At 46.7% G+C, this 17,234-nt stretch overlaps 2 protein-coding genes across 3 annotated transcripts; one reads left to right on the plus strand and one right to left on the minus strand.

Annotated features, from left to right (window-relative positions):
• The first annotated feature begins 501 nt into the window (after window positions 1–501).
• On the plus strand, window positions 502–3,188 carry LOC101773907 (homeobox-leucine zipper protein HOX8). 2 transcript variants are annotated; one of them, XM_012848710.2, is made up of 4 exons: window positions 502–748; window positions 1,042–1,463; window positions 1,557–1,975; window positions 2,254–3,188. In XM_012848710.2, the coding sequence occupies exons 1-3, from the start codon at window positions 688–690 to the stop codon at window positions 1,971–1,973; spliced, it is 900 nt and encodes a 299-aa protein (XP_012704164.1). In that variant the 5' UTR covers window positions 502–687; the 3' UTR covers window positions 1,974–1,975; window positions 2,254–3,188. The 2 variants fall into 2 exon arrangements, with proteins under 2 accessions (XP_012704164.1, XP_004983073.1); XM_004983016.2 differs by having other exon boundaries at window positions 1,045–1,463; window positions 1,557–3,188.
• Window positions 3,189–10,447: 7,259 nt separating this feature from the next.
• LOC101773492 (ras-related protein Rab11D) lies at window positions 10,448–14,970 on the minus strand. Its single transcript, XM_004983014.2, has 2 exons — window positions 14,531–14,970; window positions 10,448–11,244 (listed from the first exon to the last, which is right to left on the minus strand). Exons 1-2 carry the CDS (start codon window positions 14,743–14,745, stop codon window positions 10,806–10,808), a joined length of 654 nt encoding a protein of 217 aa, XP_004983071.1. The 5' UTR covers window positions 14,746–14,970; the 3' UTR covers window positions 10,448–10,805.
• Between the last annotated feature and the right edge of the window lie 2,264 nt (window positions 14,971–17,234).

The raw sequence follows: 17,234 nt of genomic DNA on the forward strand, positions 1-17,234 counted from the left end.
TAATCCAAGGGTTTATTTGATTATACCAAAGAGCCATTATTAAAGATTACATCGTGTATTTCAGCAATAATACATTCACAAAATAGCTTGGTAAATTTTATTTGCAAATGTATTGCAAAGGAATGATCCTATAGTTGTGCAAATCATAATGGATTTGTGACATATAAACGCATAATAAATCACAATGGTGCAATGTAGGACTGTACACAAAAATTGTCCCTACTCACACAAGAAGTTTTGTAAAGTTTATGTTTTATATTTTTGTCCCCATTTTATAAGAGACTCCCATAGAATTGTATGACAAAATTAAGGATTTCATGGCTCTTTATACATTATAATTACATCAGTCAATTCTAAGGCAATTAGAGAGAAACTTATAAACTAGGAAACCCTTACCTGTCAAAGATAACATATTAGGCATCAAATATCTCTGCCACATGCCATCTCTACACCACCCACATGCCCAACCCAACCGCTGCTTTTATTTATACATCTCCTTGGCCTCTTGCATCAGCAGTTTGTTTTCCCTGCCCACCTCTCTCCCTCCCTCTATAGTGCCAGCTTGTTTACTTGTAGATCCAGGCTCTCCTGCCCATCCTCTCTAGCTCAGCAAGTGCAGCGTCCTTCTATTCTGCCTCTCCTACAGCGAGATCCATCTCTCTGCCGCTTCATTTCTCTCTTAAGAACATGAAGAGGCCCACCAGCAGAGGATCCTCGATGGTCTGCCAAGCAACCACAGATCAACAAGGTACACAACAAGTTCCCAACTTCACTCTACATTCATTCTTCAATTGCATGCAAATATGAGAAATACAACAAAAGTATGGCAAATGATTTGCGCTTGCTCATCAATTCTACATTTTGCTCGCTCTAATATCTTGAGTGTATAATTAGTATACATTTTGAAGAATATGGAAGAGTATATATGTGTTAGTGTCAGGGTGACAGACAGCAAATTAACAACAGGCTACACGAAGATTTTAGCGCAGTACTATAACACAACATGGCCATTAATCTACTCTGCATCTTTCTTGCTTGCAGAAGACAGCTGCAGGTACATGGAGCAGCGGCACGGAGTGGACGGCGGCGATTGCGGCGCGGCCGCGGCTGAGCGCGACGACGTGGAGGCCGGGGCGTACGACGAGGAGGAGGAGGAGGACGACGAGCTCGCGGGGTCCCGCGGCGGCCTCGGCGAGAAGAAGAGGCGCCTGGCGGCGGATCAGGTGCGGGCGCTGGAGCGGAGCTTCGAGGTGGACAACAAGCTTGACCCGGAGCGCAAGGCCCGCATCGCGCGCGACCTCAGCCTCCACCCGCGACAGGTCGCCGTCTGGTTCCAGAACCGCCGCGCGCGCTGGAAGACCAAGCAGATCGAGCGCGACTTCACCACCCTCCGCGCTCGCCACGACGCGCTCCGGGCCGAATGCGACGCCCTCCGCCGCGACAAGGACGCCCTCGCCGCCGAGGTACGGACGACGGAGCCCCGATCCCTCTCCACCCTTGTTGCCGTTTAGATCGATCAATTGACTGAGCAAGAAGCCATACGTGTCCATGTCCAGATAAGGGAGCTGAGGAGCAAGGTGGAGAAGCAGATGGAAGTGAAGCTGGAGTCGGCGGAGGAGCTGCTGCCGGTCGCGGCGGGGACGGCGGCGGCCGCCGGCGCCGTGTACAAGGACGGGTCGACGGACAGCGACTCGAGCGCCGTGTTCAACGAGGAGGCGTCGCCGTACTCCGGCGCGGCGTTCGACCACCAGCACCACCACCACCAAGCCCACCCAAGCTTCACGGGTTTTACCTCCTTCTTGGCCTCCTCGACCTCGCTGAGCTCCTCGTTTCCTTCCTTGTACCATGGGGGCTCGCATTTGGACCAGGAAGCGGACGGCTTCCTTAGCGCCACCGCAGCTGACGGTTTCTTCGCCGCCGAGGAGCAGGGCGCCGCCGGCCTCGGCAGCTGGTACGGCGGTGAGGGTTGGTAGAGGTGAGCTGTTGTTGTTGGCTGGCTGGAGACTTGGTGTCCACCATTCTTGTAAAAATATGGCGCTGTACATGCATGCATGGGGGGTAACTAGGTAGAGTCAATTTCTATAGTTTTTACAAGCTGGGGGCTGGGGAACACAGACCATGGAAGGAGGGATAGGTTATTCTATATTGCTCTTGGTTTACAGTTACCCCCCTGTCCTGGGTTAATTCTTAGGCATCACTCTCTCTCATATATTGTTGACAAGTATACATATGCTTGTGTCACATGCATGTCAGAGAGAGATGGCCACATGTAGGAACACAGAAGGGAAGAGAAAGAGGATTAAGGAGACTGAGACAGGATTATTAAGGAAATGCTTGATGGGGGTGCAAAGGTAAACTGAAGGCTTTGGAGTTGGAGGTAGGCAGTACTTGGTCTTCTAGTAGCTAGGTTACAAGTTAAAGCCTAGCTGTTGTAAATCATTTGCTTTATAAGTACATATATAAATAGAGGCAGATCATGGATATCACGGGTAAAAACAAGCGAGAGGATAGGAAAGTCTAGCCCCTTACTGCCTTGCATTGTGTTTTAACTCTATCATATCGCTGGTAAAACTTTTGGCATGCCGTATGTGTGCCTAGATTTTCAGCATAGGATGTGCTTCTTTAGGCAACAATGGAAGTGCAGCAAAGTAAAGCTAGTGATGCAAGCTCGACAGCGACGGGTGGACTTGTTTAACCATGGCGCGCAAAAGAAACCAAAGGTCCTTCTGGCTGATTGGTGATCGCTGATCAGAAGGGGAGGAGGAGAATGTGCTCGCCTTGATGCGACCCTCCACGCAATATTGTAATGCTCCGGTGAAGACCAGCAAATGCAACGGCGACATGCCTACTAGTATAAGATACCGGCTGTGGGGCCCGGCCGGCCCCTCTTCTAGACGCATCTTGGAAAGGGATGCGCACAATGAGCTGAGCCAATGGATCCAGCATATCTGCCCGCAATTTCATATGTGCATGAGCGACGACGTCGTCGTTTAATTTGGTGATCTTGACATCACTTGTGCTTGAATGTGATGTGGAGTGTGTGCGGGAGCGATCTAGTTTATTTGAAGTGTCATCTGCGAGGAGATCAGAAGCGTCGTCTATGCTACTCTTTTCTGTACGCTGTGCTGATACATATTGACAAAAAAAACTCAGACCGCATGGAGATATGACATCCCCTTGGCTTTGTCTATGTATCTATAAGTGCCTGATCGACACGGGTGGAGCCCCTTCCCCCACCCCCGCGGTCTTGCTGCCGCCGGAGAGCCTTGCCAGAAGCCTGAACAGGCTTGAGGAAGGCAGCAGCGGGGCATTGCTTTTCTCAACCCTGTCTCTGCGTGCGTGTGCTCCATGGTGTGCGCCGGCGGCTCGATCCGCCGCTCCTCCGCTGGATCCGGCATCCTGCTGCCAGAGTGGCAAATCCATGCGGGGGAATCCCTTCGGGTGGACGGCCGCTAGCTGCTGCTCTGGGCTGGTGGCCGCGTCTCGTGGGCTCTGCAGCCGGATCTGAGAGACGGCGCCTGGGAGCCCGGATCTGAGAGACGGCGCCCGGATGTGGCAATGCGCGCAGAGGACAATTGGACGCGGAGGCGCGCCGGCGGTTGCAGACGCCGCGCGGGATGCGGCGGCGGCGGAGGTAGTCGGTGTAGCGACAGATGGGCCGACCGCGCAAGGCGCGCGATCTGTGGTTGTGATGTCACCATGGAGCTACGGCGGCGAGACTCTCTACTTCGTCGCCGAGTTCAGCTGCTGCCGTGAATTTGCAGCGCTCCTCTTTATGATAAGCCTCGGGCGATCTAATACGGTATATTCGAGGTCGCATCCAGTGTCTCCTTCTGGATCTACACGAGGATATGATGTTCTGCCAATGTGTGGGTTCGAGCAATTTTGTGTTCGGATCCCGCAACCAACACTCTTCCAGTCGAATATCATTAGATGTGCGACAGGGTGGCAGCATGGAACTCAGCACGGTGTCAACCATAACATGACACGGGCATCTAGGTCTTGCGCGATCGGCCCCTGTCCTAGTACGGTGGGCGTGAGTAGAGGCAGCGGTGGCAGATGGCTCTCGATAATGATGGCCTACAGTTGCGGGTGTGCTCGGCACCATCATCATCAGCTCGGTGAGGTACCCTTTGTACTTTTTGCTTAGGCTGTTGCTAGCATAGCGTGGTGGAAGTCGGGGTGAAAACTTGTCGGTGACGCCCTGTAGGTGCCACTACCTTCTTAGAGGCGACTTGTTTGCACTTCCTCGTATGTTCATGTTTCGATTCTTCGAATATAAACCCAGCCCAATACTCGAGCCAATGATGATGGCGCTATTGGCGTCATGTTCTTCGTGAAGGCGTTGTCGTGAAGATCCATCTGGTGTTTCAACATTCTCTGTTCTTGCTCGGCTGCTCGTGGGTGATTTTCCTACGTTGCTTTGAGGTTACCTTTGGTGGAATATACTGGCTGCAATTTATTAACGTGATGTGAGGACATAAGTGAGACCGTCCGTTTAACAAGCAGAGCAATTGAGGCTTTGAATACTCTTCCTCCTTTTATTTATTCTTTTAGTGATCAGCTATTGAGCTGAAAAATTTGTAAGAACTTAGCTGTGTGTGTTCATTGTAGAGGCCGGATGTATTCCTATTTCTAAAAAAAATGGCCACTAATACAATGGCCCATTCGGTGCTCCAGTCCATCTCCTATATATGGTTTTCTCCTTCATTTTTCCTCATCCATGGACAATGGTTGAGCAGCAGCAACAGGGAGGACCACCATTGGGGCCGAGCTCAAGCTTAGGGAGCTTCATCACCAGCAGGAGTCGAGCTCGAGCTGCAGGATAAAATTAGCGAGACCACCAAAATTAGCAAGTTAAGCTCTACATAACAATTAGATCTCCAAAGTAATTGAAAGCATTCGTAAGTACAATTTTTTCAAATTGACTATGCTATGATTTGTCCATGCTAGAACATGAGCCATCAATAATAATCCAATCTACTCCACATTATGCAAATACGTATGATTAATGAGCCAATAACTATATCGTCATATTCATGTGAGTTTAGTAGCTATGATTTACACTTTTCAAAGTACAATGGTCAAAATAAAACACTCTAACAGTTATAATAGCCATACATGCATTTTACTCTAGAAATATGGCAACTGCATTGATCGATCAAAGGTGAGTATATCCTTGGTTATCTTCAGTCTTGACTATTTAACTTCAAATTGTTGACATTTTAAAAATGAAAGTAAGGAGGAAAAATCTCATTTACCGGCTGTCGCTGTACAGTTTTTCTTGTATTTTGGGGGAAACAAGTTAAGGGTCCTTTGGTTTAGCTTTTCAGGTGATGTGGCTTCAAAAAAGCTAAAAGCCAACCAAAGGGACAACCTCCTCCTAGTACTTTCAAGAAAGCAGATTCCATGTAGTTTATTTTCCACAGCAGCCAACTAGGTGTTGTGGCCGGCTGTGGATTGGAGATTTCATGAAATTTACCCACCTACCACTGATTATGTTGTATCGATTCGTTTCTTTTTTTCCTCCTCTCCCACCCGCAACCCCCTCTTCTCCCACCCGCGACATCCTCTCGTCCTCGTGTGACAGCACGCCAAAGGCGGCGCTAGGGCGGCCCCTCCCGCGGCTCCCCGGCAACCCCTCCCCACGGATCCCCGGCGACCCCTCCCCGCGGCTCCTCAGTGCCCCTCCCCGCGGCTCCCCGGCGGCACCTCCCCGCCTAGCCAGCCACCCCTTCCCACTTGGCCGGCTGCCCTTTCCCGCGGATCCCCGGTGACCCCTCCTCGTGACTCCCCGGCAGCCCCTGGCCGGCCCCTCTTCTCCTCCGGGCACAAGGTGCAGCAGGGAGCCCCGACTGGTGGGCTGCCGCACCCCCCTTGCCGGCGCCAGGAGCTCTCCTCTGGCCGGCACCCCTCTTCAACCTCGGCGGTCGGTGCCCCTCTACTGCCTCAACGAACGACGCCCCTCTACTACCTCGGGCTCGCCGGCGGAGCCCTCCCCTCCGGCAGCTCCAAGCGGCGGGTCCTCAAGCCCCCGACGAGCACAAGCATAGGGAAGGGGCGGCGGCAGCCCCTCTTCTCCTTTAGCTCCTGGGCGGCGAGCATGAGCGCAGGGAAGGGGTAGCGGCAACCGGTAGGCGCGGGGACGGGCTCCTCCTGGCGCTCCTGAGGAGGTCAACGCTGGCAGCTCCAACGCGAGTCTTCGGCCGGCTTGCTCCCGAGTGGCGGGTCCTCGAGCCCTCGGAGGTTGGGGCGGGCGCGGCCCCTGTCCCGGTCCCGGCGGCGTGACCTCCTCCTCAAGCCCCGGCGAGCCCCCTTCCCTGACTGCGGCGAGCTCGACGCTATCCCCATCGAAGAAGAAGGGCTGACGTGTGGGGTCCTCTCATCAGTGAGAGAGGGAGAGGGCTGAGTGGGTGGACTATGAATGACATGTGGGGTCCGCTTATTAGTGTTTTCCAAAAGCCACGGCTGTTCCACCAAATGGCTTTTCCACATCCCACAGCGCATAGCTCACAGCTACTTTTTTAAAAGCCACAGCTCAACCAAACACACCCTAAATGATATGAAATGATAGCTGTAAAATGAATATAAAATGATTAAAAAAGTGGAAGTGAGAATAAAAACACTTGTAAGCTCTTCCAATCATTTAAGAATTTTCCTGTATTTCACCTACAATAATTACCAGTAGTAAGTTCTGGTTTTCTCTTCTTGGCCAAACCATACCACCCACATGGCAAGATCCAAGAGAACAAGAGGTCCAACCCCAAACCATCACTACTACAAAAACCATTTCTACCGGTGGATGTAACCCATTTCCAAATGTGTTTTGCTATCCACCTGTACATAAGCCAAGGTCTATGAAAATAGATATATTATAGATATATTTTCATAGGTGTAAACAAATCTCTTTGAAAATATATTTCCACAGGCAAAGGAACCGCCTGCAATAATTTGGTTTCCATAGGTGGTTCCCTTAAGTAACCCCACACCTTAAATAGAATTTGTTTTATAACTAATGTACTTCCTCCATCCATCAATTCAAAGTGTATTTTAATTTCAAAATAGTCAAACTTTACTAATTATGACCAACAACTATCTATTTTAGTGTACAAAAGTTGCATCCAACTCATTAATGTTTGAAGAATCAAAGATGAAAAATCTCTGTTTGGAGACTTTTTTGTTCTAAAATACACTCCACACTGATCAATAAATTCAAGGTAGCATCAAATACATCACTAGCTAGCGAAATATCAATTGGTCATTTCTGTGTATCGCGTTGTGCTATGGTTTGGTGCTTTAGCTAAGAGTCATCGATTCCTGACCGATATCGAGGTGTTGTTTATTAGATAGTTTATTTTTTCTATTTTTCTATAATACCGATGCCATATCCGTTTTTTGAACATCGTATTCGATTATATTTTGAGAAAAAAGTAGCCAAAAGGTTTTGTGTTATAGTACATATATAACATGGGTGAAAAAAATGATATGCATAGATTTGTGCGAAGTTTTACAAATTATCATAATTGCGGATATTAGTTGACAAAGTTTCAGTTTGGAGATGGGCATTCAAGCTAGGAAATAATATGTCTGTATGTAAACAAGATTTGGTTAAGGAAAGGAACATATTTGCTGAACTAAATGGAGCAGCCAACGTTGCAAAACTATCCAAGGCAGTGAGCCATTTCATGTAGCTTAGTAAAAGGTCAACATTGTCCGGAACACATGGGCATGGTGTGCAAACAGCTAGGCCAGGGGTGGCCCACCTCCATGACCCAGCGAGGTGCCCTACTCCTTTATCCACAGCTAGTTGGGCGTGCTCGCTCGCCGCCGTCGTTTTTGGATGGTAGCGGCGCGGCGGAGGACGGCAGCACATGGCCAGCAGAGTACGGCGGCGGACACTTGTTGACTCTCCGAGCCATCCGAGCGACAGATTGGCACATCTCGGCCGTCCATCCTGCAGGGCCCGTCGGTGGGCCCGCTGTGTATGTACAGCTTGGCCCCATTTTCCTTGCACGCCAGGATGGGCCGTGTCAATGGTGGATCTAATATTCTTGACACGCACAAATTATTCTGACAGAGTGGTAGTAAGTGGTAACTGGAAAGTGGCCACATTCCCTCTTGTTTATGGTGGGTTTTAGTAAACTCAATCTCGAGAGATCAAAGATGTCTTAAGAAAATAATTCGTGATTTTGTTAATGTGGTCATTATTGAGCTTTGGAAGATTCGTGGCATGTGAGGCAGCTAAGAGGCTGGGTAGCAAGTAGGGTGGCATGTTCCATGTTCCCCTTCAACCACACAAACCGGAGGTATCGGTGAAAAAAGAAATATGCCACCAAGGGAGAGAAGTTCTACAAGAACGATTGGGTTTAAAAAAGGAAAAGGAACAAGATTAGAAAAACTGAATGAATAATCCATCTATGTGCATTGTTACTTTTATTGTGCACTTTACGTGTAATTTGGTGCTACATATTGTTCGTTTTACAATTGGGTGTGGGCTATGGCCGGCAAGTGGACAGAAGTGAGATAGAGGGGTTTAAAAGCATAGGTATGCAGAGGGACGGAGCCAGGACGAAACAATTATTAGCAAGGTTTAAGTAAACTTTAGCACATCGACGGCAGGGCTGGGCTGGATCTCCGGTAGCCTGTGGTTGGCGACAGGGGCAAAGATGGCCCGATTAGGAAGGATGGAGTTGAAGGTCGGAGGTGGGCAGTGCCCGGATACACGACGTTTACACGTGTAAATGTTACTCGATGACCTACCGTGCAGCCTAGGGTCTAAACGGTGATTACACGGTTCAACCATTTACAAGGTAAAAAACGATCCCACATGTCTAAACGGTGTACATGAAATGGTGATTATACAGTTTTACACGGTAAGTAGATTATATTAAATAATGTTTAGGTGATATGAAAGTATGAATTACAACTAATGTGAATCAATGTGGCATTTTTTATCTGATTTGAGAAATGTCAACCAGTAACACCCAGCTTATGATTAGATCTTTAGTTAATTTGACTTTTAAGGTTCATATTTGGATGATGAAATATCAAAATTTCTAATTTTCATTTGCATAAGTATGAATTTTATTACAATCTTACAAAACATGTAACCCGTGTACACACCCTACTTGCTACTTGAGGGTGATCGGACAACTACCGTTTAACATTTAGGTGAACATTGAAGGTGGGTGGTGCGGCGGCGAGCTAGCCACCGGCCAGGGCGGAGGACGAGGGGGAGGGAGTGGTGACAGGTTAGGAAGAAGGAGGCAGGGGCAGCGGATGGGCCGGCACGCTGGGGAGAAGAGGCATGGACGGCGGATGGGCCTGATGGGCCTCTAAGCCAAGACTCCTTTGTCCGATAGGAGCCCCTTTGTCCCCGTACTCCAAAGCTGGAGCTTGAAGGTCCTAAGAGCATCTCCAGCAAATTGCTCATATCCACCCAATATCAAAAACCTACCATTTAAAAGGTTTTGGGGATGAGAGAGTTCCAGCAGACTACCAATCTCTTCCCCGATACCAAAATCTTTTTGGCAATTACCAAAAACTCACCTCCTCTCCCCTTGATGTAGGTGAGAAGCAGCCCTCCCCACACCTCCCCCCTATCAACTGTTGGCTTTGGCGCGGCGGACATGTCTGCTCCGCTCGCGTGCTATTGCTCGGTCACGACGCTGTCGTGTCAAGGAATCGCGGCCATCCCTGCACACTAGAGAGAGAGAGAGCCTACCTCCGGTTCAGGGAAGAGGAGCGAGCGCCGCCACATGGGAGGGGTGTCTCCACGAGGAGAAGGGCGCGAATGCCGCCACCTGCCCATGCGCGGGAGAGAAGGGGGTCGTGCACGGCTGGCGCGGGGGAAAGGGGTGCGACCGGCGCTCCAGCTAGGCGAGCGCCACCATCGAGAAGGACGCACCGCCAGGAGAGAAGGGAGGAGAGGTGCGGGGGTCGCGGGAGGAAAAGGGAGGGGTGAGGGAGGAAAGAAAAAACTCTGACTTATGGGTCCTATGTGCTAGGGGTGTATTGAAGATTGATTTTTGGTAGTATGCTACAACGGTGATTATCAAAAATGCAAAAGTGACTAGTGGAGAGGGAGAGAAACTATTTTGATAATGGGATATGAGCAATCTGCCGGAGATGGTTTAAGTTCCCAATTAGCTTATTCGAAAGGATAATAGGCAGCTGATGATGAAGTGGTGAATATCCCATAGTCATTGTTAGAAGCCCAGCCCCGACACAAACCCATGAACTAGATGAAACAAAAGAACACAACTCTTAATCATGTGCAGCCAATAAGTCTTACGCACTTACGCTACATTTCTCGATAAGTCACATAGAAACATGCTGAATATGTTATTGAACTTATACTGCTTATCTCGACTCAATAGTTCAAAAGAACCATGTTTGCCCGAAAGAAACGGGCTAATAGCATTACAGTTCCACAATTTCTTGGCACTTACCCGCATGAGCCGAAGGTCCATGCGCATCGTAACAGTATCATACATGCAGGTCGATACGATGCGTATGAGTAGTCTATCTCGGTACACAAGGGCTTCAAGACGACATTAAACAATCGGCATACATTGCTATTTGTAATTAATTCCACAAGTCTATGCAAATAGTGCTCTTCTCCTCGCTCCCTATCCTCCTGTCACCATGGAGACGGTGACAAATCTAAACTATGATATCGACCCCTTCAATCCGCACATCAAAATAACCAGTAATTCAAACCTAGGCCTATTCCAGTCTAGATGTACATCCAGAAACATCACATGAATATTTTCGACGCACACAAACCCGACCCAGGCAAGATATCACATGGAACTGCAGCATTTGCTCTTAGGGATCTCCTGGGCCGGGCCTGGGACAAGGACCTTCTTCCCTGCCAGGGACGGGGCAGCACCATTGGCCTTCGGGTCCGCCGCCATGTTCTTCTTGCTGTGGATCTTGAAGATCTCTGTCAAGACGGTCTGGAATGCATTCTCCACGTTGGTGGCCTGCAGCGCAGAGGTCTCCAGGAAGAAGAGGTTTTCCTTCTCTGCAAACTCCTTGGCATCCTCAGTGCTCACAGCACGCTCCTCCTCGAGGTCGCTCTTGTTTCCGACCAGCATGATGACAATGTTCTTGTCAGCATGCCCACGGAGCTCTTCCAACCAACGAGGAATGTGGTCGAAGCTCTGGCGTTTGGTGATATCATATACTAGCAGAGCTCCCAAAGCACCTCTGTAGTACGCGCTTGTGACAGCTCGGTACCTGCAGTAGTTGAGATAACCAGCATGAGAAGTTGCCAAGTTGTTAGGTGGTAAAACAAAGATATGATGTTTCAGATGAAGTTTTAAGTGTCATGACATGATGTCTCAATTGGAACTCTCTCTCTGGGCGACAGCCGTGAGTACAGATAAGAAGGTTCTCTAAATATGCAGGATATCCAACGCATGGGATTAGCAGTAAGCGACCTATGGTGCATCACATCTATAAGTACAAAGTGAGAAATGCAAGTGATGGGAAAAACAGCAACAGCAGCATATAGAGAATAGGTGCAATAGGAGTGCTTCGAAACGATTTTAACAAATTGTTGCAAGTATCTGTCCTCTATTAGAGAAACCGAATCCACATGTTAGAAACTTTGCATGTGAATACATATATGCACACACTTCTCGGTTCAGTGGTTGAATAAACATGAATGATGAAGTAGAAGGACATGATATTTAATGTGTACAAACAATGGGAAATAACCAAAAGGAACTGCCCAATTTCTGGCAAGAGGTAAAAATATCAATCTACAGACAAGAAAACATGCACCAAAATTAAACTAAATAACCATATGACTGGAATGCCTATTTCAAATTGGGATCATTATTAGTGTCGGTAGTGTAAGTAAGACCAACATATATCTGCAATTACTGCATGCTAGTACAACATCCAACCCAACAACAAATAACAAGCTTTAAAAAGAAAATATATCAAAGTCTTAGATCATCCACGGGACAAAAAATATTGTTCTTCCACAAGTATAAGCGCATTTTGGCCACCCCATGAGCATTGTAGCAAACTAGCAATTAATGAACCAGCAACATGACAGGAGAGACTTTGTCATTAAATAGTTATTAATGAGTTATGAACGAATCACATCATGTTTAAATTTGGGTGTGTTTGGGAGGGGGCATTTGCCTCTATCTCTCTCTCCCTCATGTATACTTTTCCTATTCTTAATGAAATGACAAGCAGCTCTCCTGTGTTGTGTTGTTCGAGAAAAAAAATGAATAACTGTAAGGTTATTTTCAACATCAAGAGTTTGCAAATTTTATCAGCTAAGCAAGCTTTTTTTGCTGCCTCCCAAGTTCAAAATAGTGAAAAATAGGTTCAAGAGTTTGATTCACTGAACCTAGGTTTGGATAATTCTATGAGATTTATTATAAATAACTCTAGTTTAGATAGTCTGCAGAGCAAAGAGGGGAAAAGTCAAAACCACATTCATAAGTTATGTGAGCATAGCTTAACACAATTCATACAGGGCATAACTGGTTGGGTACACGGTGGCCCAACCCCTGGCCAAGCCCAACTGGTGCAGGACAGTCATGTTTGGTTGCCAAGCCAGACCCTACAGCCAGGCCTGAGCAGTGCAAGATTCCCACAGGAGCCAGACTTGATGGGAACGTGGAGTTTGGACTTCGCTCTCCAGCCATGCTGAGGGGCTGCAGTCTGAGGCACATGTGAGCATGAAATGAGTTGCAGTCCGTGACCATCTGTCCTTTACCCACTCAACCAAACACCGTCCAACCCAACTTGGCTCACACGGACCACGCAAACCAAACACACCACCCTGCAAGCATAGAACCAAGTCCACGCTGACCTGGTTTAGCAACACAGACAGGCCCCAAGGCATCCCAATGAATCAATCATGCCCACAATTTTTAAGAGGTTGCAAAGTGGATCAATAGATGCTGGCTATAAATAGAAACATTATCAAATACCTTACACAAATGAGTATATTAAATGACTGGATCGAGTCATACCCAAACAGTATAATGAATCAATGTCTCAGAACTCAAAATATGCTAGTTGTATGAAAGAATTTAAAATTAACAATAATCAGAAGTGTAACAAATTATTGCAATATGTAGTCCCATACTGGAAACCTAATAGTTCACAAAGATAACTGACATGACCTTCCCATGTTCCCTCCTTTAATCAGTCAAATTTGCAACTATGATCACTGCCCACAAAGCCACAACTCTTAAAAGTCATTAACATATAAAATGGCATCATCAAAGCAAAACATACCTAAATGTTGCATGCTTGTTAGGAAATAGCTAGGTGCACCAATGAAATTCAAAAACATACCTAACTGTTGCATGCTTGTTAGGAAATAGGCAGGTTCACCAATGAAATTCATTTGACATTTTTCTTGGAAATAAATATGCTAAGCTGTAAATGAACTTATTGCATCAGTTCACTAGTCGTATGTAAAACTAATATCCTTCAAAAGAGTAGACTACTTTATGAATATTTTTTCATCATAGTTCTAATATTGTTTCTGAATGGTCTCAAGGGATATGGTTCTATATATGAATCTTATGTAGACGGCAACTGGAAAAGTACAAGCTGTAAATCCTGCGTTTCTATTATAGCATGAGCACAGAACAGCATGCAAGTGACGATTCTCTTCATGATGTGGTGCCATTTACCCCACCCTGCATGGGACAAATGAGAAACCCCATGCACAACATGATGAATTTGACACCGCATGGAACAAAAGCACTCCGGTACTTTTAGTAAATAGTATCACATATCCTAGCCGTGAGGCCATGACACCATGATTTCAAATAAATTCATAGTGCTGATTGTTGCATCTGTTGATTACCAGAACACATTAAAAAATCAGGCCGATGCTGAGGCCATAGGTGCACCAAGAAATCCATGTGGCATGTCAGGTGTCAAAAAAGAGTAAATACTAGTTCCATTCGCCATTTCTCACCATGTCACATATCGACACCACACCTAGGAGTTTTAGTATCTGGCAAAGGCTCTACACTTATACTGTATCAGGTAAGTTCACACCGCTGCATCTAACTACCCACTCACCCACCGAAACACACTTTTAGCAGGCTGATACCATAAACCACGGGTTGATACCTAATGCCTTGCAGATCCAGGGTCAGTGTCACAGGATGCTCTGTGTTCCATTTCCTTGAGTAGGGTGAAAGGTAAGGCAAGCTGAGCTGAGTTCCTCAACCACCTGGGGGTGCAAAGATCTACAATGCTACTAACCACCTTTCGTGCACCAATGGTGTACCAGAAATCCTTGACAACTAATTCGCGCACGCCGCATCTAAATCATACGAACAATGCACCGATCTGGATTCCCGAAAATGCGAAATAGTGAGCACTAAAGCTTAAAATGACTATAAGCGCTTTTCGCTAGCTCACTGCTCGGCATCACACCACCTAAACCCTTTGGGGTTTTTTTTCCTACGGTAGTGACATCACCCCCCCGTGATCGAAGCGGCGGGAAAACGCAGGAAGAGAAGGGACTTGCCTCTCCTGCCCGGCGGTGTCCCAGATCTGCGCCTTGACGGATTTGTGGTCGATGACGAGCGTCCGCGTCTGGAACTCGACCCCGATGGTGGCCTTGGAGTCGAGGCTGAACTCGTTGCGGGCGAAGCGGGCCAGGATCTGCGACTTGCCGACCGCGGAGTCGCCGATGAGCACCACCTTGAAGACGTAGTCCACCTTGTCCGCGCCCCCCGCCATGGCCTCCTTCCTCGCTTCCTGGGGTCGCTGGGTCGCTGGCTCGCTGGCTCGCTCGCGCGCGCGCACGAAGGCGGCGGTCGGCGGAGGCTCGGAGGGAGGAGTGAGGCGGCGGAGTGCGCGTGGGGGCGTTTGGTTTGGATTTTTTTGATTTGAGATGAGACGGAGGAGGACGCGGGGGAGACGCGACGGTGGACACTGCTCTGTCGGCCTCTGCGCCCGGGCTGGGTTTGGTTTGGTAGGCGATGGTGGTGCCTTGCAGCGCGGTGATCTTGGTGGGGCCATCTGGTGTGCAATGACGATGTTGCCCCTTCCCTGTTCCGTCCTTCCTGTGTCCGTGGCTCCGCGGCGTGTCGACTTCGGTGGCCGACGGAACGGAACGGGAGCACGGGGTTTTTTTCCGACGCTGCTACCGCATGGACCTCGAAGAGAATTTTCTCATCGCATGTTCCGTTGCAATATCAGAACAAAATATATGTAATATTGAAAATCTATAATTACAACATTAAAAAAATGTGGAAAAATAACTAAGTCGTTCGACTCTGAGGTAATTTCCGCTGCAACTATATTTCATGCAATATTCACTGTGAAACATGCAAAAACAATAGTTGTAACATCGATATTTTACTATTGAACATATATCGAGTCATCTTAAAATTCCGGACGTCTGTTATGTAGCATTATCTTATTTTCCTCCTCCGGCCGGTCATAGGACTTTGGTCTGGTCTGGATTAACGCAATTCGGCCTGAATCACAACGGCAGCGGCAGGATATATAGATAGATCGATTCTTCTTTTCGAATTCAAACGTACTTCTATTTGTTTGTTTGTGTTTTATTTAAGCTAGTGCTTTCTTGAAAAACAACAAAAACAGTTGGACCAGCTCACTTAAAACATTAATTCGTACGTGAATGTAAGAGGTATTCAGTCAAGCCATGCCCCTCACGCGGTAACATCTCGCATTCATGTTTCAATATGGAACCGTTTAGCTTATTTTGTCTGAAACCTTACCCTATGGCCACGACACTTTTCATGTTACATTTTGAGTAAATCTTACGAGGATAATGTCATACTAAGATATATCACTGAAATGTATCGAAGGTGGGCAATCTTTTCATTCTATTGCAAATTTTGTCAAATTAGTAAGTCCTTATTTATTCGTTGCAAGTTAGTTGAGTTTTTTTTTCAAAAAGGAAAGTCGAGTGTTTTCAAAAGCTATTGTTTTGATGGAAGTGATTACGGTACTACATCCATTCTAAATTATTATTCGTTTTAAACATACATACATCTAAATTTATAGAAAAATTATATATCTAGAAAAATAGTAATTTGGGACGGAGAAAGTAGGTGATATTTACCTGTGACGAAATGGCGGAAAGTACCACTGTAGTCGACCCCAAGCTCGCCGCGTGCGCCGACGCTGCCCAGCGCCGAATCCCATTTCTCCTGCCCCGATATATTCTGCCCCTGAAATCGGAATCTCTTTTACTTTTACCGGCTGTTTAGACGGATGGACTTCGGGTAGCCCCCCACGCCAACGGTCAATTTCCTTTTCGTTCTCCAGTCTACACGATCTTCCTTGGCACTTGGCAGTGGTAAGAGTGTATTTTACTCTCTAAAACAAACGATATTCTCCTTTATTTTTCACGTGGGCTCTCTCACCGTCCAGTTATGTATGACTGTCCACAGACACAGTTCTATTTTGTCATAGTTTAGCTCGGGCATTTGTGAAAAATCTATGGTACCATTTGCCTTTGAACACGCTCAAAGCAGTGTTGGGCCTCTCCTGGTGAGTATTGGAAAATTAAAAAAAAATACTCCCTCCGTCCCTAAATAACTGTCGTTTTTTATTTCCGTGCCTCAAGTTTGTCTGTATTTGTAGAAAATACGTGCACCATTTGTATCTTCAAATAAATTTATTAAAAAACTAGATTCAAATATCTATCTAATGATATTAATTTTGTATTATAAATATTAATATTTTTTTATACATATTTAGTTAAAATTATTTCTCAGGAAGCGAAAATGATAGTTATTTAGGGAGGAAGTAGACGGGTGTGCCTTGGCTCGTCAAATCCTAGATAAACTATAAACAGGGAAATTTTTTTCGAAAGATACCTTTGAAGCGTGAGAAGATTGTAGAAATTTAAGCCGCCCAATGTAACCGCTATTACACTGGAATTTCGACTTCTATTATTTTTATTTATATTCCTTTATTTCAAGTTTCAAACACAATCATTACTTATGGATTATTTATTTAGAACATAGGAATACAAAAACGCAAAAAAACAGAAGTACACGATTAAAACTTCTAAACCTCATGTGCAACAAATGGAATTCCTATTGCATAGGAATTCTAGCAGTTTACTTATTCATTCCTAAAGGCTTCATATGAACTTTTTCCCCGCAGAATTCAGTTCTTTGGAATGATGTTGTCCTGTTACGAAGAATCCAGTGGTTCTTCCACAAGGTGACCTTGCGGTCCTGCCAGCA

The sequence above is a fragment of the Setaria italica genome, chromosome IX, assembly GCF_000263155.2.
Source record: "Setaria italica strain Yugu1 chromosome IX, Setaria_italica_v2.0, whole genome shotgun sequence".
NCBI lineage: Eukaryota > Viridiplantae > Streptophyta > Magnoliopsida > Poales > Poaceae > Setaria > Setaria italica.

What these genes read in the sequence shown, in the direction of transcription:
- LOC101773492 (XM_004983014.2), bottom strand. Translation starts at nt 14,745, where the DNA reads ATGGCGGGGGGCGCGGACAAGGTGGACTACGTCTTCAAGGTGGTGCTC. An exon ending in GACACCGCCGGGCAGGAGAG is followed by an intron (nt 11,245 to 14,530) that starts GCAAGTCCCTTC and finishes CAACTACTGCAG; the next exon opens with GTACCGAGCTGTCACAAGCG.
- LOC101773907 (XM_012848710.2), top strand. Translation starts at nt 688, where the DNA reads ATGAAGAGGCCCACCAGCAGAGGATCCTCGATGGTCTGCCAAGCAACC. An exon ending in AGCAACCACAGATCAACAAG is followed by an intron (nt 749 to 1,041) that starts GTACACAACAAG and finishes TCTTGCTTGCAG; the next exon opens with AAGACAGCTGCAGGTACATG. An exon ending in AGGACGCCCTCGCCGCCGAG is followed by an intron (nt 1,464 to 1,556) that starts GTACGGACGACG and finishes GTCCATGTCCAG; the next exon opens with ATAAGGGAGCTGAGGAGCAA.